The sequence below is a fragment of the Pochonia chlamydosporia genome, chromosome 5 (genome assembly GCF_001653235.2).
Source record: "Pochonia chlamydosporia 170 chromosome 5, whole genome shotgun sequence".
NCBI classification, from domain to species: Eukaryota; Fungi; Ascomycota; class Sordariomycetes; order Hypocreales; family Clavicipitaceae; genus Pochonia; species Pochonia chlamydosporia.
Genome location: NC_035794.1, coordinates 2,660,472 through 2,680,392, shown reverse-complemented (window position 1 = coordinate 2,680,392; position 19,921 = coordinate 2,660,472). Strand labels below are relative to the sequence as shown.

The 19,921-nt window shown below is 50.4% G+C and overlaps 8 protein-coding genes across 8 annotated transcripts; 5 read left to right on the top strand and 3 right to left on the bottom strand.

The window, feature by feature from the left end:
* Nucleotides 1-815: 815 nt before the first annotated feature.
* Nucleotides 816-5,425, top strand: VFPPC_16280 (amine oxidase; the record flags this gene model as incomplete). The annotated part of the gene is made up of 6 exons (XM_018294033.1): nt 816-869; nt 933-1,364; nt 1,417-1,939; nt 1,998-2,985; nt 4,246-4,883; nt 4,962-5,425. 6 exons carry the CDS (start codon nt 816-818, stop codon nt 5,423-5,425), a joined length of 3,099 nt encoding a protein of 1,032 aa, XP_018142234.1.
* Nucleotides 5,426-6,101: 676 nt separating this feature from the next.
* Nucleotides 6,102-8,468, bottom strand: VFPPC_13967 (arca-like protein; the record flags this gene model as incomplete). Its single annotated transcript, XM_018291739.1, has 6 exons — nt 6,102-6,210; nt 6,266-6,385; nt 6,455-6,483; nt 6,542-8,051; nt 8,104-8,200; nt 8,417-8,468. 6 exons carry the CDS (start codon nt 8,466-8,468, stop codon nt 6,102-6,104), a joined length of 1,917 nt encoding a protein of 638 aa, XP_018142233.1.
* Nucleotides 8,469-9,286: 818 nt separating this feature from the next.
* Nucleotides 9,287-10,957, top strand: VFPPC_06105 (myo-inositol transporter; the record flags this gene model as incomplete). The annotated part of the gene is made up of 2 exons (XM_018285199.1): nt 9,287-9,741; nt 9,817-10,957. The coding sequence occupies 2 exons, from the start codon at nt 9,287-9,289 to the stop codon at nt 10,955-10,957; spliced, it is 1,596 nt and encodes a 531-aa protein (XP_018142232.1).
* Nucleotides 10,958-11,908: 951 nt separating this feature from the next.
* VFPPC_06104 (NAD binding Rossmann fold oxidoreductase) lies at nt 11,909-13,057 on the top strand (the record flags this gene model as incomplete). Its single annotated transcript, XM_018285198.1, has 2 exons — nt 11,909-12,235; nt 12,317-13,057. The coding sequence occupies 2 exons, from the start codon at nt 11,909-11,911 to the stop codon at nt 13,055-13,057; spliced, it is 1,068 nt and encodes a 355-aa protein (XP_018142231.1).
* Nucleotides 13,058-13,189: 132 nt separating this feature from the next.
* Nucleotides 13,190-13,695, bottom strand: VFPPC_16279 (hypothetical protein; the record flags this gene model as incomplete). Its single annotated transcript, XM_018294032.1, has 2 exons — nt 13,190-13,422; nt 13,632-13,695. The coding sequence occupies 2 exons, from the start codon at nt 13,693-13,695 to the stop codon at nt 13,190-13,192; spliced, it is 297 nt and encodes a 98-aa protein (XP_018142230.1).
* Nucleotides 13,696-13,747: 52 nt separating this feature from the next.
* On the top strand, nt 13,748-14,882 carry VFPPC_16278 (hypothetical protein; the record flags this gene model as incomplete). Its single annotated transcript, XM_018294031.1, has 4 exons — nt 13,748-13,880; nt 13,922-14,134; nt 14,283-14,546; nt 14,593-14,882. 4 exons carry the CDS (start codon nt 13,748-13,750, stop codon nt 14,880-14,882), a joined length of 900 nt encoding a protein of 299 aa, XP_018142229.1.
* A 211-nt stretch (nt 14,883-15,093) lies between these two features.
* Nucleotides 15,094-17,125, top strand: VFPPC_06103 (negative acting factor; the record flags this gene model as incomplete). The annotated part of the gene is made up of 4 exons (XM_022428493.1): nt 15,094-15,153; nt 15,253-15,930; nt 16,003-16,767; nt 16,844-17,125. The coding sequence occupies 4 exons, from the start codon at nt 15,094-15,096 to the stop codon at nt 17,123-17,125; spliced, it is 1,785 nt and encodes a 594-aa protein (XP_022284302.1).
* Nucleotides 17,126-17,577: 452 nt separating this feature from the next.
* VFPPC_16277 (NADPH cytochrome P450) lies at nt 17,578-19,716 on the bottom strand (the record flags this gene model as incomplete). The annotated part of the gene is made up of 2 exons (XM_018294030.1): nt 17,578-19,416; nt 19,477-19,716. 2 exons carry the CDS (start codon nt 19,714-19,716, stop codon nt 17,578-17,580), a joined length of 2,079 nt encoding a protein of 692 aa, XP_018142227.1.
* Between the last annotated feature and the right edge of the window lie 205 nt (nt 19,717-19,921).

Here is a 19,921-nt window from a genome sequence, read left to right as displayed (position 1 = left end):
ACGACCGGATCAAGGGAACTCATCTGATACAACTCCGCCTCGAAATAATCTGAGGCATTTAGTAGAATTCTTGCCTTTAGAGGCGATTACGCCGAGCTGTGCAACCCATAGAATTCCACTGTCGTCGAGTCTTACCTTTGGAGGTTACTCACCTACACTGAGCATCGCGTTGCCTACCTCTAAAGGCAAGGTTTCTCCACACAAAGGAAGACGAGAACAGCACCACACTGGCAAGTGTTGAGAAGGCGTGTGGCGTATCATGGGGGTGGGGTTAGAGTTATTGCTTTCAGATGATAAGCAGGGTCAAGAATTCGTTGCCACACAGGAGGAGTTGTTTTCTGCTAAACCTTTGGAGGCAGGGAATTACGTACATATAAACTTACGAAACCTCTAAAGGTAAATGCCCGCTGTCATCCACCTGCGACCGGACCGAGACTCGGAGGCCAAGAGAACGAGCAGTTCGGAGGCGGAATTGCGGTTCCCGAACAAAAAGAGAGAAAAAGCAATTACACGATACAAATGTCTAGATTTGGAATTGGCATATTTAAGCTTGGACTTCTATGCGACCTGGTCGGCGTACCATTTCTCGATCCTTCAACTCCATATAGACGCATCGCCAAAGCGCAAGTAATCCGCATGACGTTGGTTCTCTACACCGCTATTATCTTCCGCAGTTATCTTCCTCTTTGCTTCCTTGACATTTAAATTCGGGATTTGCTCTTTGGAAACCAGCAACTCTGTCAACTCGGCTGCTTTGTACCGCCAGCATTGATTGTCCGTTCACCACACTTTGCCATTTGACAACATTGAAGCTCATGGCTCCCACCATTCACCCCTTCGACCCTCTGCGGCCGGAGGAAATTACACGCGTAGGTTGATATTCCGAGCCATCTTCGCAATTGACAACCATCAAGTTGACCTATTACCTCTAGGCTGCAAATGTTGTGCGACCCATATTCTCCGGGCAAGACGTCAATTTCAGAGTCGTGACGCTGAAAGAACCTCCCAAGTATGAAATGATTGACTATCTTGATCGCGAGCATCGCAAGCAACCCATAGGACGAACTCCGGTGCGTTGCGCTCGCGTAGAAGTCATCGCCAAACAGCAAGGCAGCAAACCTGGCCTCTATGAAGTCCTCGTCAACCTAGATGATGAAAAAGTCATGGGGCAAAAGAAACTCGAGGGCAAGCACTCCTACATTGACGCCGATTATATGAAAGCGGTCGAAAAGGCGTGCTTGGCCGACAAGAATGTCCAAGAGGAGATTCGCAAACTCAAGCTGCCAGAAGGCTCGACGGCAATAGTTGAGCCTTGGGCTTATGCTACAGACGGCATGAATGACATGAGTGAGCGTGTCACAATGGTGCGTATCCTGGATTATAACTCGAGCGACTGATGGCTGACGTGGTGAACAGTGTTGGTTCTATTGCCGTCATATTGACCACTTGGACGCAAACTATTACGCTTACCCGCTCGACATTTGTGCCGAAATATCAGAGGATCTCCGTGTCACAAGGGTCTATAGACTGCCCGGAGCGCCAGACGAACGCATCAACAATGATGATCGTCCGTATGATCGTGAAAAGATCCATGCCACAAGTGCCAGCGAGTATCATCCAGACCTGAAGCCTAGTCCTCGAGATACAACCAAGCCATATCAGGTTGTGCAGCCCGAGGGGCCTTCATTCAAAGTCCAAGGCAACCACATGAACTGGGAGAAGTGGAGTTTTCGGGTAGGATTCAACTATCGCGAGGGCTTGACGCTTCACGACATTCGGTACGATGGACGTAGCCTGTTCTACCGCTTGTCCCTGGCCGAGATGTTTGTGCCGTATGGCGATCCTCGTGCACCATATCCTCGCAAAGCGGCGTTTGATCTCGGCAACGACGGTGCTGGAATCAATGCCAACAATCTCAAACTTGGTTGCGATTGTCTCGGTAAGTTGTCAACATGTGTTGTGTAAACACTCTTGCATTGCTAACACGCCACCCACAGGCACAATCAAGTACTTTGACGCCTGGCACAACACCAGGGACGGAGAGCCCATGAAGATGCCAAACGTTGTCTGCTGTCACGAACAAGATGACGGTATTCTCTGGAAGCACACAAATTTCCGGACCGGCAATGCCGTCGTCACACGTTCTCGGATCCTCGTACTCCAAACAGTCGTCACCGTCAGCAATTACGAGTACATTTTTGCCTTTCACTTTTGCCAAGATGCCTCTATATTCTACGAAGTCCGTGCCACCGGTATCTTGTCCACAGTTCCTCACCATCTCAACCAGAAAGACAAGGCACCGTACGGCACAGTAGTGGCGCCTGGTGTCCTCGCCCCGTACCATCAACACCTCTTTAGTCTTCGCATCGACCCTGCTGTCGACGGCTACAAGAACACGCTCTCAATCGAGGAGTCAAAGCCCATGCCCTTCCACGACCCAACCGTCCACAATCCCTTCGGAGTGGGATACTACACCGAGAACCGATTCGTCGAGCAAGAGGGCGGATTTGACCTGGACATCAACAAGGCACGTGTGTTCAAGTTCCTGAATGAAAACAAGACGAACCCAATCACGGGCACGCCGGTTGGCTTCAAACTCCTACCCCAGCCTAGCCAGATGTTGCTCTCTCACCCTGATTCGTACCATGCGAAGCGATCTGAGTTTGGTCAGCACGCCGTCTGGGTCACGCGCTATGAAGACGATGATCATTTCCCTGCGGGCAGATATACCATGCAGTCCAGTGGAGGGGATGGGATTGCCTCTGCGATTCAGAGGCGAAACGCGACGGGGGCGGCGCACTCAGTGAGAAACGCCGACATTGTCGTCTGGCATACATTTGGTTCGACGCATAATCCCCGAATTGAGGACTGGCCGGTTATGCCGAGTGAGAAGATGACGGTTGGCCTCAAGCCGATTAACTTCTTTACTGGGAATCCTGGGCTTGACGTGGCTGTTTCGACTCAGGAGAAGAATAAGAGTGTGTTGTATGACGAGAATGAGAGTCAGGAGAAGAATGTTTGCTGCGGATCTCGCTTATAGGCGATGAGATTATGCGCCACCAGGAAGACTGACTTGAATTGTAGACGGTTGTAGACGAATGTGCATAGAGTAAGGAGCTGGTCTGGTAGATATTGACCTACATAGAATGGCCTGGGCAATGTAGAGAGACATTCTATGCTCGAATACAGTAACAAATCATCATGTCATGAATCGGTCGCTGTCGCTAATCACCTTCGCCGAAACGCTCGCTCAACCGGGCATCACCTTTTGGTGCTGGTGGATTTCAATCTCATTACATGTCGCAAATTTGCTCTCCTTACCTGCTAATCTGTGGCGGCCATCGCTTTACGAAACAATTACAAGCAAGCTACTCCGTACAATAGGACTTTTTGGTCAAATAACTCTGCAGCACCGTCTTTCTTGCTGCTCCTTGCCAGTATGCATGTTCTGTCGTAGACGATGAGGGCTTTCACGTTATAATAGGCTACAAGGCATTTGACAAAAATTGCTAGGTTGCTCACAGCTTTTGAAATCAACTACAACGTTTGCGGTCATTTTTCCCTAGCTTTGGATAACTTACGTCGTGGACCCATGACGTATTCAGGCATTGCACGAAGTGAAAGGAGGTTGATAACTTTACTCCGTCACTACCTTGCGCCGATGCTGAATAGCGGGCTTGACGATAGTTCATCTTAGCTTTACACTGGCAGTCGCATGCCTCATTTTCTTAGAGGTCGTAAAAGTTTAACACGCAAGTACAGTCTGTGGTCAAAGGTAGTTGAAAATATCCGAGTATACACTAACACAGTTCAATATGCCTCAGCACACAACGCGATATGCGATACCTTTTCTTGTTCAAATACTTATCACCCCCCACTGTAAATAATACTATATCGCCCTTAGCTTCACGCTACCCTCTGATGCCGGCAACCTTATTAGCTACCAAGGGTGTAATAAAGAGACTGGAAGCCCAAGTCTTGGAGCAGTCTTCCATTTTCCCCCACTACTTGCTCTACTTATTGACCTTTTCTCAAAAATACAACGCCAATGCCGTCAAAAACAGTCAGTAATACATCTTGGCACTACTTGCCAGCCGAAATCCGCAATTTGATTCTGGGATTTTTGCTATAGGATGATTGTAGCTTGGCTTGCCCTGCAGCAGTATCCCGGGACTGGCGTTCCATAATTGAGCCGCATAACTTCAACCGAATTAAGCTAACGCCATCACGGTTTGCTGATTTTAGCACCATTGGATATCGTCATCGAAGTCACATTCACTACATCTGGTTTTGCTTGGAACTCCCAGGCTATGATTGCACAGGGTGTGCCCGCACTGATTTTGTGGAAAGACTCACCAGGGCGGAAGCTCTCCAGGTTACCGCAGCACTCCAGTGTCTATTCTCAAGTCTGAGCATATGGGAGCCAAACGGAACGTTAACGCTTGATATCAACTTCCACTCCCCGAGCGACTCAGAGCACTGGTTCAAATATCTGACTTTCGGGCCTGATATTCCTCCAGGCGGGCGTGGCTGGGACACATACAGAAAACAGGCGGTGCCAGCCAAAATTACCGACCGGAGTCACGGTTGGATTGATGGCAGGCGAGATTCCGTCCCAAGGTTGCCGGCCATTGCCAAAGTTTTCGACCAAATCATGGACGAAAGTCTGTTCGATAATGCCCAACAGGAAAACCAGTGGTGGCAGCAACTGCCCCTTGTCCCGGCAATAATAAGCGTTATTCTCCGTCAACAGAACCGCCGGCGATGGGGCCTAACGGCACTAGAGCGGATGCTTGCTCGTCTCCCCAGGCTCGAGGAATTTCACTACGAGCCTTGGAGGGAGTGGGAGTGGATTGATGGTCTGGAGAGGTGGATAGACATAGGTGAGAGCCGCTCCGTCCCTCGATGTCCTCTGTGGATGTGTGGCAGCTAGCTAACCCCCCACGTCATCTTTATTGTAGATTATCGGTCGCTTCTTGAATCGCTTGCCTCCAGACAGTTGCGGAGACTCGTGCTCTTCGAGAATTTCCACAGACACTACCCGCCTGGATGCTTGGACTGCAGTCCTGCTCGAATCCAGACCTTTGCTCTCGGCCGCGCTGTCGCTGAAGCCAGTCTGAAGCTTGAGCACCTCTCGGCGTCCTTCATTGTTGATGCAAGCCATTTCTTCTTTGCTCCTGAGCCTTCGTGGAGATGGCCCAGGTGGACCTCGCTGGCCCTGACATTGAGGGTGCTCGCACCAGATGGGGACCTAAACGAGATAGACGAGATGCTCCGGACCGCAGCCGCGGCCGTCATGAAAATGCCAAAGCTTGAGACAATAGAGATTTGGAACGGAAAACAGGGGCTAGCCATGGTTTTCAGATATCAGTCAGCCAGAGGGCGGCCTGCCGTCATCACCTGCAGAGGAACATGGGAATTTTGATCTACGACCCGCTACGTTGCAGGCCTGGGAAGCCGTGGCGATGAAGCGTTACGGTCTGGGGACGGTCGTTTCTAAGGAGGTATTGGATGTTGGCCAGATCATCAAGTCTCACGGTGATGCAACTCACCATTTAAAGCTGTTGGTATCGGTGGTCCGCCTTGTTTCGTTGTGGCAGATTCAAAGGGAGCACGCATTCGATAAGGAGCATGTCAACGAGAAAAGATCCAGAATTCCTTTCTTTCTCCAACCTTCTTTTCAATAGTCCTTCCTTTCCCAACGAAAGAAGGTTTAATATTCGTTGCTTTTTTTAACCTTTCGTTTTCAGATTTCCCTTTCAACGTCAGCTAAAATCCATCAAAATTGGTCTATAAAGAGGGTCATTTTTCCCTTCTTTGCTCAGTCAGTCAGTCAGTCAGTTAAGTAGGTAGTACTCAATTCAATCAGTCATTTCCGTCAATTCCCTTAGCTTCCATAGCTATCTTGTGATAGAGCATCAATAATGGCCGATTTCTAAGCCTATGCTTTGCTCCAGTACACTTAATTTAGTCGCTTCCTATCAGGCATGCAACAAGTAGTTCTTCATCCCTTGTTAATCATTTGTCACAATACCGTTTCACGCCTGTCCCTACACTCCCCTTCCGTATAATTCTTTCATCAGAATCCAAAATATTACAGCTCAATGGACCACTTCAGACGCATTAGTATTCGTCAGTAACTCATCAATGGACATTCCAAGTCGAAGCGAGGGTGCAGTCCAGCCCCAAGCTTCCTCCATTCGTAATTGGCTATTTCTACACATCAGCTGAGGATGTGTGTGAATATTTTCGAACCTTTACTCACGCTGAGCGAGTTGGCCATCCCAACTCCGTGTCTGTCTTGACGAGAATTCGATAAAACGCTTCTTGTTCGCTCCGCTCGGTGAATCGATCTCCCGCCATGGCAATGGAAATACACGCATTCCTGGTTCAGTTTGTCAGTCATTCATTCTGACGACTTGTACCTCGTCTTTGTATTCAGATGTAGACTTACACAAATGCAGGTGGTGTCGATGCGTTTGACTACAAACCACAAAGTCAGACGGATCACGTTCGGCTCGCCTTCAAACGGTTATCTCACCTCTGCAATCCCACATAATAACCGCACATTATGTTTAATCGTGCGATCTATCTCTCGCGTTGCCCGTGCCTGGTCTGGGCCAAGCTTGGGTGTAGTAGGATCATGCGCCGCCATCAATATCTGAACCAGCAGGTAATGTTGCACGCCAGTGACGACCGCGTCATTTACATACTGCCGAACAGGAAACACAGCCTTCGAGTCGCCGTCGTCAGAATACATAGGATAAAACATCCACGGCCTATCCTCCCAAAGTGTGTCAAGAGTCTCCTTCAATTCACGCCACCTCGCAGCATTCGCCGGCTCAGAGCCATAAAAGTATCGAATACAAGCCGCACAGTGAAGGATTATCAAATTCGCATAACTGCACCCACTGTCACACTCGTCGTCTCTTCGAATCACTTGTTCTGCCTTCTCCAGCGCAAAACTATCATGTATGGGTCGGGTCTGCACAAAAGCCATGTGAATCTCCTGCCGAAGTGCCAGCCAGTACGCCGCCCGCCACAGGCTCGTGTATCCGCACATGTCTTCCTGGGCAGAGACAAAGACTCGTGTACCCAGAAGGTGTGATTCGGGAGCCGGGGAGCTGAGTGGCGAATCCAGCTCTTCAATGAAGCGAAGAATGACAATCGCTGGTAGTAGATTCTCGTCCATGATGGCCGCTGAGGTTGATAGGATAGGTATTAGCGTGTTGATGCAGTTTTGGTGGTGCTCGTCGACTGCGAGGCCGTCGAAATTGCTTACTCGACTGAGGTGTTTGGCTGAGGCGGCAAGCATGGCGTTCATCAAGGGAGGACAAAAGACTGCTCGACGGGGAACTACTCTCGCAAAATGCCGCTCGTCGTCGCACATGTCAAAAAGAGGTGCAAGCTTTTGGATGAAATGACGGAAGAGCATTGCATCTTGAGGGTTCGTTATTGGCCACTGAGGGCGTCTCAAGTAGACGTCTCCTCCTCTGTGGTGCCCGTCATCGCTGCTTTGCGGCCGTTGAGTGCTATCTTGGGGGGTGCCATGATACGAGAATGTCGAGCCCGATAGTGTTCTGTTATGGACTATCTTTGAAGCAGATGCAGATGGGAGGAGTTGCTCTGGCGGGTTTCCCTGATATGGAATCAAAGAATCTGGGCTGAGGCATGGGTGTGTGAGGGTTCCTAGAGGATAAGGATCGATATGAGAATCCAAGTTTACTGTTAGACTCTTCTCGCGGCTGTTAATGTCATTGTGACTCCCCAATGCCACCTCGTTTGTCGAATGTGGTCGTGGCGGAGATGGGGATATGCTTGAATCTTCTGCAAGATTTGCCAATGGCGCGATGACGCCGTCTCCCACGCGTGTCGACGAAGTTGTCTCAAGGTCAGGGTCGCTATCATCACCATGGTACAAATCGTGAACAGCCGCAGCCTCACTAGTCTCGTCGATGAAGAGTAATCCCTTCTTTATTTTCACCCACGGCTGGTCTCTAGAAAAGGAGTGACCATTCTTGTCACTCAGTCGGGTCTTGCGCAAGGAAACACTAAGAACTGGCTTAGCGGGTTAAATCAACCATCATGGCCTAGATGACGCACCTCGGGTTAGACGAATGCTTGAATCTGACACCGGAGCTTCGGACACATCTGGCTTCGTTTGTTCGACAATTGGTGCATGACGGACTCTTGTTGTCACCTATAGGAGAATCAGCAAGACGACAGTTTGGCACCAGGGTATCTCCTCTTCGACAAGGTGAGATCAGATTGTACCCACACTTTAAGTGTCTATTCCGATTGAGATGATATCAGCATAGGCATGAGATTCAGATGTGCGTATGCGGAGAGACCTGCCTTGTTTTACAATACTGGTGGGTATTCAACAATCAACATTAGCCAACTTTGCTAGATTTACTTGCTGATTTTGGAACATCGGGGAAAGTTACCTCGCAAGACTTGATTCCCATGTTCGTTTGAACAGTTTCGGTAAGACGTTCCGATCTTGACAATCGGAGTCAGCAATCAATTATAATGCTTCTTTGACGATGTTGGCCAGCAAAGGTAACGAGGCGAAAGCGAAACTGAACCTCAACCGCCTGATCAAAGCGGCAAACTTCAAAGAGGAAACAGACTCGGTTCTAGGCCATGTTCGACGCGGGCAGGACAGTCCGTGGTGCCAGATGGGGGATATTGCTCCTTTTAGAGTAGCAAGCTGTGGCTTGCATTAGACAACAGCCAGTCCACGTCGATAATTCTCCCACCAGACCAGACGTCAATTGCCGGTTTCGCCATTCACATCGACTAGTGCAAGCGGGGCAACATGGCTTCAATTGCGATTGATATCTGGGGTGATAAAGTCCGGGGTAAAATCCTGGGGTAAATGGCGCGAGACCAATAGAGCCAGTCGGATTACTTGGTAAATGACTCGTACAGGCTGAAACTCGGAGTCGATCATCATTCGAAGCTTGATCAAGCCCGGTGAGACTATCCGAGAAATCTATTATCCGCGCGCGGTCTTGTTCCCGGAGCTGGCGATAGCCAGACCTCCCAATAAGTGCGCCACACAGAATCTGGACAACCTGCCGTGTTCTGCGACTATTCGATCGAGCTGCGGTATCTTGTCGTCTGTATGTACATATAATGCCCGGGTTCGGCTTGCCTCAATGTCTTGTTCTAGACTCGATCCATTCTTCACCCCTCGTGAGATATTCTAGCTGACCCTCATCATCAACGTCCTCTACATATTCATTAGTTCCTCCAACATTTGAGGGAGAATCCTGGAAACATGTCAGAAGAAAAGCACAATGAGGTCCCCCAGGTGGAGCATGTATCCTCTGCGGTGATGGAGAACGACTACCTCGATAGCATTGAGCACACCAAGACAGGCAAATACTCCTGGCTAGTGTCTATTACTGCTGCCATCGGAGGAATGTTGTTCGGATACGACACGGGCATCATTTCAGCCGTGTTGGTCTACATCAACGATGACCTCGGCATCATCTTGAACTCTTCTCAGCGAGAGTTGATTACCTCTATTACCTCTGGTGGAGCATTCCTCGGTGCCATCTTCGCAGGCACTACTGCCGATCGGTATGGACGAAAAGTCGCCATATACGTAGGATGTGTTCTCTTCATAGTTGGAGCTGTCCTGCAAGCATGCGCCTTTTCCTTGGTGCAAATGACTGTAGGGCGTCTAGTTGTGGGATTCGGCGTGGGATCGGCCGCCATGATTGTGCCAATGTGAGCATTACCTACTCAGAAGATGCTGTATTGTATCTACCACACAGCTTCCATCATTGCTGACAGAGTTTCCAGGTACATCGCAGAGGTCTCACCTGCCAAGTACCGAGGCCGAATGATTGGCCTTGACAACATGTCCATCACCGGCGGACAACTCATCAGTTACGGCATTGGAGCGGCGTTCGCACACGTTACCGGAGGCTGGAGATACATGGTTGGAGGCGGCGCAGTCCCGGCCATCGTACTCACTGCCCTGCTTCCCTTTTGTCCCGAGTCACCGAGACAGCTCATCTTCCACGGCAAGCCCGAAGAGGCGGCCAAGGTTATCCGACTGATCTTCCCCAACGGCACAGATGAGCAAGTAGACAACAAAGTCAGGCACATCACCCTGTCCGTCGAAGAGGCAAAGAACATCAACAGCGGAAAGAGCATATTCTGGGTTCTGAAGCAGCTCTACGTCGTCCCCGCCAACTTTCGCGCCATGGTCTCAGCCTGTGGCCTCATGGCAATCTCACAGCTCGGAGGTTTCAACTCCCTCATGTACTACTCTCCTCTCATCTTCTCGCTTGTCGGGTTCTCCAACCCGGTTGCCGTTGGAACCGTCATTGCCGGTACAAACTTCATTTTCACCTTTGTCAATCTTTTGCTGGTTGATCGGGTAGGCAGGAGGAGAGTCCTGCTCTGTACCGTTCAGTTTATGGGCCTGGCACTCGTCATTGCTGCAGTCTGCTTCAAGTGGATTCCGATCAATCACGATCTTTCGCTAGCTGGCAGCCCATCCGTAGGCTGGCCGGCCATTGTTGTCCTGGTGAGCATGGTCTTCTATGTCGGCTTTTACTCTTCCGGCATTGGCAATACGGCCTGGCTGGGGAGCGAGTTCTACCCCATGGAGGTTCGGTCAATGGGCACAATGATGCTGACCATGACGTGCTGGGGGTCCAATATCATCGTGGCGTCGACCTTCTTGACGCAGATGGAGAATACGACTCCTTCTGGCGCTTTCGGTTTCTACGCTGGAATATGCCTGCTTGGCTGGGTGTGCATCTACTTTTGCTTCCCTGAGGTGAAGGGCATGACCTTGGAAGATATCAGGGAGGTTTTTGAAGACGGATTTGGTGTCCAAAGGGCTAGAGAGATTCAGAGGCGGATGAAGCAGGCGAAGCGTGCTGACAGTGATGGCGAGTATGGGGGGTTGTCAAAGGCTGGTTCTGTGTGAAGTTGAGTACGTTGGAGGCTGCAGATGATTGAGATACATAGCGATCCTCTTAACAAACTATTTCATGATTGATGGAAGATGCCAACTTGAGTGCTTCTAGCAACACAACTCGCAGTGATTTGAATTCCCTGTACTCAGCCCATATGACACAATGTGGTAGGAATATCGAGCCCTTCATGACAGGCCATTTCACCAATAATGGATGCCCTGTTGCCGAAACGTCGTTTCGTTCGAGGCTTCTCAAGATTATGGAAATGCGATATTGTACAAATATGACGTAGACTCTCACCCAGAGAGTTCTATGCATTACAGAGTGAACCCCTGCATATGATAGACTAAGCATTTCCCTCGGTCGTAGGCCGGCATGCCACCACCCAGGACCCGGCATTTGATCTGGGCAAGTTCTCTTCAGCAGATCGCATTGCAAAATCGCATCCAAGGCTACATTTGACAAATAAGACCAAGACCATAAATTCCCGTACAGGATTGGGTTAAAACGAGAAAATTGCCATATTGGGATGACGGCAACCCGGAGAAAATTACCCCTTTGGGTTCCCCGCACTCATCACAGAGTCGCAGCTTGAAAGAGGAAATCCTGTACACAACGCACTGTTGTTTTACATCTAGCTGCAGACTATTTTGACTTGGAATTGTCTAGTTCGACAAACAAGGACTGATCCTGCATGTAATGAATAGCGCAGTACAGCTGGCATTCTTCGTCATGTACCGAGGCCATTGGAATTCTCCGATGCTCGACCTTCGCCCAAAGATAAAGTCGGGCTCGCCAGATTCCTGGGAGAGATGATGGAAAGAAATCTTTCCGTATCTTGATCTCATATATCTACGACATTGTTAAACAGATTTCTTTGAGCCCATTTGGAGGTCACGACAACCTCGTCATCTTAGCCCGGACTTGGACGTCCCAGTCATAAGCACCATTACAATCTCACAATGGCTCCTCGAAAACTCCAAGTTGCTTGCGCTGGTCTAGGCCGCATGGGAGCCAGGCATGCCCTCAACTTCCTCAACAGGACGCCCAGGGCACAACTTGCGGCTGCCTTCACCCCAGACCCAAACGAGGTTGCGTGGGCCAAAATACACCTCGAGCCATCCGGCGTCAAAATCTACACAAACTACGACGAAATGCTACGGCACACCGGTCTGGAGGCGGTTGTAATTGCAACTGTAACAACGGCACATGCCGAAGAAGCTGTCAAGGCAATCGAGGCGGACTTGCATGTCCTATGTGAGAAGCCTCTCAGCACGAGTGTTGAAGTTGTAAGTAGACTTGCCTGATCATCTCGTTCTCAGTAGGACGTCCGCCACGTCCAGTCTTGCAATCTAAGAATGAATCAACAGTCCCAATCTGTCGTCGACGCAGCCAGTCGAAAGCCCCATCTCAAAGTAATGTGCGGCTTCTCACGACGCTTCGACGCATCGTACAGAGACGCATTCAACCGCATGGACGCAGGATCCATCGGCAGACCATCCGTCTTCCGCTCCCAAACCTGCGATAAACTCGACCCGTCCGGCTTCTTCGTCGCGTACGCCGAGTTCAGCGGCGGCATCTTTGTGGACTGCAATATCCACGACATTGATCTCGCGCTCTGGTTCTTGGGGCAAGACTCGGTGGTCAAGAGCGTCGCCGCCGTCGGTATATGCGCAGTACAGCCGGAGCTGCGGAAACACAAAGATGTCGATAACGGAATTGCCGTGGTTGAATTCTGGGGAGGCAAGGTTGCCTACTTTTACTCTTCGCGCATGATGGCCGCTGGCCAGCACGACATGACTGAGATCATTGGAACGGAGGGCAAGCTGAGCGTCAATGCTAATCCGATGGGGAGTTTGGTGGAAATGTCGGAAGCTTCGGGGGTGCGGCGAGAGATTCCGTCTGATTACTATGGGCGGTTCGAATATGCGTTTGTGACGGAGGCGAACGAGTTTACTGCGGCCTGTCTCGATGATACGAAGCTGCCGTTTAAGCTGTCGGGTGCTGTGCAGGCCGTCAAGATTGGGTGCGCGTTGCAGGAGAGTTTGAACTCTGGTCGAAAGATTAACTTTGATGAGGTTGGTCGCAGGTTGGAGAACTCCAAGTTGTAATGGCGTGAATCGTGATAGACAATGAGGAGCCTAGAGAAGAATATGCTAGACCTTGATGACACAAGTGTTGTCATGAATTTCTGCGTCCTGACATTAATGTGAAAGACATTCGTCCGAATGTGTGCATCCATATCATCGAAGCAGTGACTCGTCGAGCACAATGATGCCATCTTCGTCTCGTGGCCATGTAGCAAGACGTCCACCAGCACGTCCACGTATTGCATACCCAATGATGACCACCATCGTTGCTCCCGCATAACTATGATTCTTCTGATAATGTAAGAAATTAGCCAGCCGTCCGAGCGGTATGAGAATCCACCGGCATTCCCCATCGTTGGTCCAAGCACAGTGGCGCTGATTGTGTCCTCCATCAACCGGGTAGTATGGCCGTCATTATCAGCAATTGCGGCTATGGTGACAGTCCAACAGCCAAACCAGAATATTTGTCAAGCTTCAAGACTGCCTGGTCAAGCATGTCAGGTTCGTGAGACAAGCTCCTAGTTGGGAAGGTGGTTAGTTTGATCATCACATAGCCAAACGTCTGCCTGCCGGAGAGGGCAAGACTACTGTTCGCCACCAAAGCCTCCCCATCTGCAGAAGACGAGACAGCTCATGCCGAGAGCGAAAAGTGCAGCCATGTGCAAAAGGGCCAGCTAGATGGTACAGAGCCTCGCCTCTTCTGATCAAGATATGTTGTTGGAGTACTTGCCTGCCGGTATTTGCCAACAAGCGGCAGAGAATCGCTCCGGTGCCCAACAAGCAATATCAATGAATAACACTGTCTCCCACGTGGCGTCCATTTCAACTGGTGACAGTGACACAGGCGTGAACTACCGGCATCATGGCGTGCGGATCATGGAGTAGGGCCCGGGAACACTGTAACCCTGGGCCCTCAGTTGTCCGGTTGCATTGGATGGTCAAGGATCAGCAACCGTAGTGTTAGTCTCAAGGTTGACAAGGTTACAGGCTGTTGGGGGCGGAGGGCCATCCGTCCTCCTCATCATGACTGCCTGTTGAAAAGGCAGGTCAAAAAGTGTAAATGGCCACAGCATCATCCCTCTGAGCCTTTCAAACTCCGCCATGATCCCACAATCACATAGTGGCTTTACGCTTCTGTTCTTTCAAGTTAGCCGGTTCCCCCAGAACATCACCTATTGTGCAATTCTCCTTCACAGACTTCCCTTTTCTAAACTCCACAGCACATGTTGGGAATAGTTGGCGTAAGCCACAACAACCGTCCCACTAATTCCTGGGCTCGAGTCAGCAGAAGAACAAATCCAGCACCAGAAGACATGCTCTGCTAGCCCGTCGAAAGCACCTTTGAAGCCTTGGCATTTGCGTTTTACCTGTAGACTTGGCCAAATTCTGAATGGGCTTCTGGAGCTCAAGCTCCGCAGCAAGACAGCGGATTATACCGTAAAAGCCACTCTGACATTGACAAGGGTGTTGTTCACTGTTGCAATGCCATCGAGACCACAATCACAGACAGGCAATCAGAGCTTCTAACCCACTTTGGTCAGGTTGCTAGTTTGAAGGTAACATCCGGAGCAGCAGACTCACCAGACTCCTTGAAATCGAGCCCCATGTACTAATCGTGACGCCGAGCTACTGGCGTGACTCGACCCATTTTCGAGCAAGGAAAAGAAGGGGACTGAAACGACAGAGCCGCCACGTCCGTTTACGATGGATGTTGGTTGACTATGTTGTTGTCGTCGTCGTCGTTGTCGGCATTTGTTCTCGTCCCGCAAACCCGTTCTTGGTCCAAGATGCCTGCGATGGCCGAGGCTGGCTGACGGAAGTGGTGGCACGGACGAGAACGCCATGATCGATTGATTGATTGATTGATTGATTGATTGACTGATTAATTGACCGATCGATTGATTTATTGATTTGATTGTCAGTTTGATTGCAGCATTGACCTTGCATCACACATCCTCCTCGGCAGAACTTGCGATACGATATATCCGCGCTGGCACGCGCACCTTCCTCTCCCCTCACCGGGAGTGCCTCTCTCGTCGTCACATCTATTCTCTGTTATGCCTTACCACGGTAGACGGTCAGGAGCGTGCCACTCATGCCGAATCCGAAAAATAAAGGTACGTCGAGTCGAGGGCAGACACTACGCAGTAGCGCAGGATGAAGGTCTGCGATGCCCGAAATGAAACTTGCCCGTTGACCGTTGACAACCATCTCAGTGCGACGAGACGAGGCCAGCTTGCAACCAATGCACCCGATCACGACGACAATGCCCAGGATACCACGACCGTCTCGATCAGCGACAGAATGAGAAGCCCGCCGTCAGCCTAATTACCAGCGTCAAGAAGGAAGCACAACCGACGCCGGACCTCCGGTTCGTATGCAGCCATCTCGATGGCATGACGCTCGATCAGGGAATCGTCCCGCAGCCTCAAATGCCTGCAGAAGCTATAGCTCCATGCTATTTCCATTTCAACTTCATCGTCACGCCGCACCAACGGATTATCCGCGGCTTCAACGAGTACCTTGCGTTGATTGCGGCAAACCGGTCACAGTTTCCGCAGTTCGAGTTCGTCTTCAACGCCTGTGCCATGGCGTCGCTCAGCCAGCAAGCCGCCGACGGTCGCCGCCTGAAGTCGAAAGCGTTGGAAAACTATACGAGAGCATTGGCAGCTACGTCTACGGCGTTGTGGGATCCGACAAAGACTGTGCAGGACGAGACACTGGCGTCGGTGCTGCTGCTGGCTCTATTTGAGAACATCACTGCCGCCAGCGCGAGTTTGTTAGCTTGGTGTTCCCATATAGAAGCTGCCGTGCGGATTGTCAAGGCGAGAGGGAATAAACAGCTGCGAACCAAGGTTGGATCAGACATGTTTGTTGCTGTTCGGACATTCATGGTGAGTCTCATGACGCTCCTCGGGGAAGTGTATTCCTTTCATACACACACAGACTGACCAACTTGTTGATAGATTATCCATTCGCTCACTACAGGTACCCCCTTGGCGACGGGCATTGCTTGGTGTACCGCCGACTCAACCTACGACGACTACGCATCGCAATGCGAACAGTTTTGCATACGTACGGCGGAGCTTAATGCCCACGTCAGTAAGATGCTAGTCACCATCTCAAGAACCCCAGAGGACATTGAACGCGTCAAGGATATTATTCAGCAGTGCCACACTCTTGACCAGCAGTATGTTCGGTGGACCGAGGCCGTGCCGGAAGAGTTTGGATGGGAGACGGTCGACTGGCAAGTCTATGTGCCACACGACGACTACACCAATGCCGTTGTATTTCCCGGACGTGTCGATATTTACGGAGACTCTTGGATCGCCATTGTGTGGACCATGGCCCGTTGGTCAAGGATTGTCCTGTCGTCCGTCCTCGTGCGAGCTACCGCATGGCTCCATCTACCCAAGGACTACCGATCAACGCAAGAATACGCAACGGCAGCAAGGCTTTGCACCGAGACCATTACAGACGTTATTGCTTCGGTCCCATACCAGTTAGGGTATGCGTCCAAGTCACAAAAGTCTCCCAAAACGAAACAGAACGATAATATGCATGGCGATATGGCTCTACAACGACGGATGGCGGCTGTGTTTCTGGCTTGGGCTCTCAACGGCTTGCAGAGTCAAGACCATGTAACCGAGGCCCAAAGGGTGTGGATTAAAGGTCGTCTCAATGTTATTGGCACCCAACTTGGCATTGGGTATGGGCCATTATTAGCCAAGGTTTGTACTTGCAGCTCCTTGTTTCTGCATGTAGTTGTCACATCATGACATTCTTGCTAACTCGACCACCATGTAGTTGAATATTAGAGTGCCTTCGATGCTCATCCGTCGAGACCGCTTATTATCCAAGCTGCACAGCTTGAATGCCACCGAAACGCCCACTGAGGACGAAACACCAGCCAAACCGGCGGAAGGTGCTTCAAGCAGCGCAGCGGAAGACCAAAAGCTCACACAGAAGCAGTTCCTCGAGCGCCGGGTCGGTGAACTGGTGACTAGTGCCATGGGGAAGAAACCTGAAGTCGACTTGTGGACTGTGAGAACTCTCCTCCAGCTGCCTCAGGATATTGGAGCTACATGAGACTTGGTGTTGAGCCTGTGACTACATTTCATGGGCAACAGAGTTGAAAACATAAATCAGGCCCTGCCAGTGTTCAGGCACCGCTGTGAATTGGAGAATCGTCCAAATAGAGTCGGCGGCAACATGACGGGCTGAGCTGTTCTTCTTGTGGCTCCCATCTTGCAAGTTGAGATGACGGCATCTACCGTGGTCAGAATGACGGCGCAGCCACGGCCTACGACTTCCGGAATCCGCATCGCCTTGCATCGATGAATGATATGGCACGAATCCTCCTGCGGCTGAAAGCTCGAAATCTAGCTAGAACAAGTTTCTACTGTGTACGATGGCGGGTGGCCAGTGAAGAGAATACGAGCAAGCCATCGTGTATAAAATGATACATAGGGCTGGATAAGATACATATAGATAGAAGAATCATGCAACTCGACCACATCTATGAGCCTCGTGATTCATATCTATCCCCACACGTCCTCCAACCATTTCTTGCCTCTCTTTGTGTTTTCAACCCATCGTTTCGTTTCCACATCATCCCACCCCTTCCTCGCCTTCATTGCATCCTCCAAAACCTTTCCGACCTCCTTCGCCATGGACACCCGGCCACAAATATAGACGTTCGCCCTATCCTCCAACATCTGACATACCTGCGACTGCCGTTCTGCAACCCGATTCTGCACATACAACTTCGGGCTGTCGGTCTCCCTAGAGAAAGCTGTCACTATTTCCAGCGCATCACCCAAAGAAACAGCCGTGTGAAAAAGTTCATCTTTGTACAAAAAGTCCAGTTGAGTTCGGCACCCAAAAAACAGCAACATACGACCAACAGGTTGTCCAACAGAATGGAGTCTCGCTCGCTCGAGACTGAAGGCGCGGAATGGTGCAATGCCCGTGCCGGCGGCAATCATTATCAACGGTATGGAGCTGAGCATCGGGAGCTTGAACGCCGATTGACGAATAGATGCGTAAATACGATATCCCTTACTTTCATTGGCATTGCGAGGGCCACTGGTAGCTGGACTCTTCAGGCCGTGATTGATTTTCTGCAAGTAACTGCTCGTGATGCCAGGGATTGTAACCGAGTGATTTCCAGTCAATTTTGAAGACACTACACCGACGGTGATGGCTACGCGGTGAGACGATATAGCGCTTGAAGAGGAAATGGAATAGTACCGCGGTCGCATGACGGGTAGTGATTCCGCTAGATAGGATATAGGCAAGAGGTTCCAAACCAGACCCGGGGCAGTTATTGAGAGGATCCTACCAAGATTGACGTGATTACTGGATATAAAGGCCGTATATGCGTCTTTGTCATCTGCTAGTGACAGGAGAAGCTTGCGAGATTGGGCATTCGGTGCATACGCGGCCAACTGCCTGAGTGACTCTCGCGATACAGGGGCACATATTTCCAGGTAATGCCGGAACAATGCTTGAAGTGTAGTCGGACTTGGAATTTTGATATTGTGGCCTTCTTCAACAGGCTGAATGAGGATCGCGGAGGTAGAACGCTCTTCGTCGTAGCCGATGGCTCTCAAGAGCAGTTCTACCTCATTGTCTGGATTCGTAGGATAGACGGCAAGATGATCACCGGTTCGATACCGCAAATTGCCCGTTGTCCCAAGATCGAGCTCCAGATGGACGTAGCCCTGCGATGACGAGGGACATGGATTGTGTGCATTGGCGACAACAAGCGACAAGACGGGCGACTCGCCATTAGCAACGGAATGGTGATCTTGTTCCCCAAGGTATAAATCGCTCTGCGACAGCGACTCATCTTGGACAACTTGAACGCTTGGTTTGTATATGAGGTCCTGCTCCGTAAACTTCAACGTCCCTCGAAAAAGGTCAAATAGGCTGTCCTTCCAGTCCAGAAAGTATTCCTCAGTGCCTCCTTTCGCGTCATCCGCTTTGTCAACAGGCATGAGTCGTTGAGCGCCAGCCTTGTCCAATGCATCTGAGACAACGTCAATGACTCTGTTGAAATATCTGTAGTTGCTGTTTCCGAGACCAAAAGCCACGTAGCGCAAGCTATCCAGTCGAGGAATAGGCTGCGCCCGCTGATGAAGCCAATGCCAAAAAGCTGATGTGTTGTCGCTGGGATCTCCCTCCCCATATGTGGATATGATAAAGATGGCAAATTTCGTGTTTGGTATGAGGCAGATGGTGTCTGGGTCGTAGTCTGCCAGGTCTGCGCACAAGACTTGCAAGTTGAAGCGTGCGAGGCATTCTTTTGCAAGTCTAGTGGCTAGGGTTTCTGCAGTGCCTGATTGAGATCCCCAGAAAATGACGGCATCTTTGGCCTGCACGAGAGATTAGTCTACATTGGTCATGTTTGTGTATATGAGGTTGTGGGAGCCTACGTCTTGTTCTAGTTTTTCGGCTACATTTCTTGTTGATGTAGTTGCCAAGGCTCGGGACTTGGAGTACTTTTCTGTTGGTTTCTCGAACCATAGATGATGATATGGATCTGGCTTGTCCCAGGCATATCCCTTTAATAAGTACGCAGTTGAGATCGCTCCGGCTAGTATGAGAGCAGCAATATCCGGGAGTGTTCTTGGGATGAACTCCGCCGGAATGTCAATTGACGGTATCTTGGACATGGCGCATAAGCTGGAGCAGGTTTGCGAGACTGGAAGAGATGAACTCGAAAATTGAGAGCATATGGTCCAGAGCCGGACTGGATCATTTTTATCGCATATCAACAACGATGCGATTCTTGTATCAGTGGAACGACATCAAACTGTCGCCATGTCCTATCAAACGCATGCAACGACTTAATTGTGTAACTCTCCGGAATTGATTACT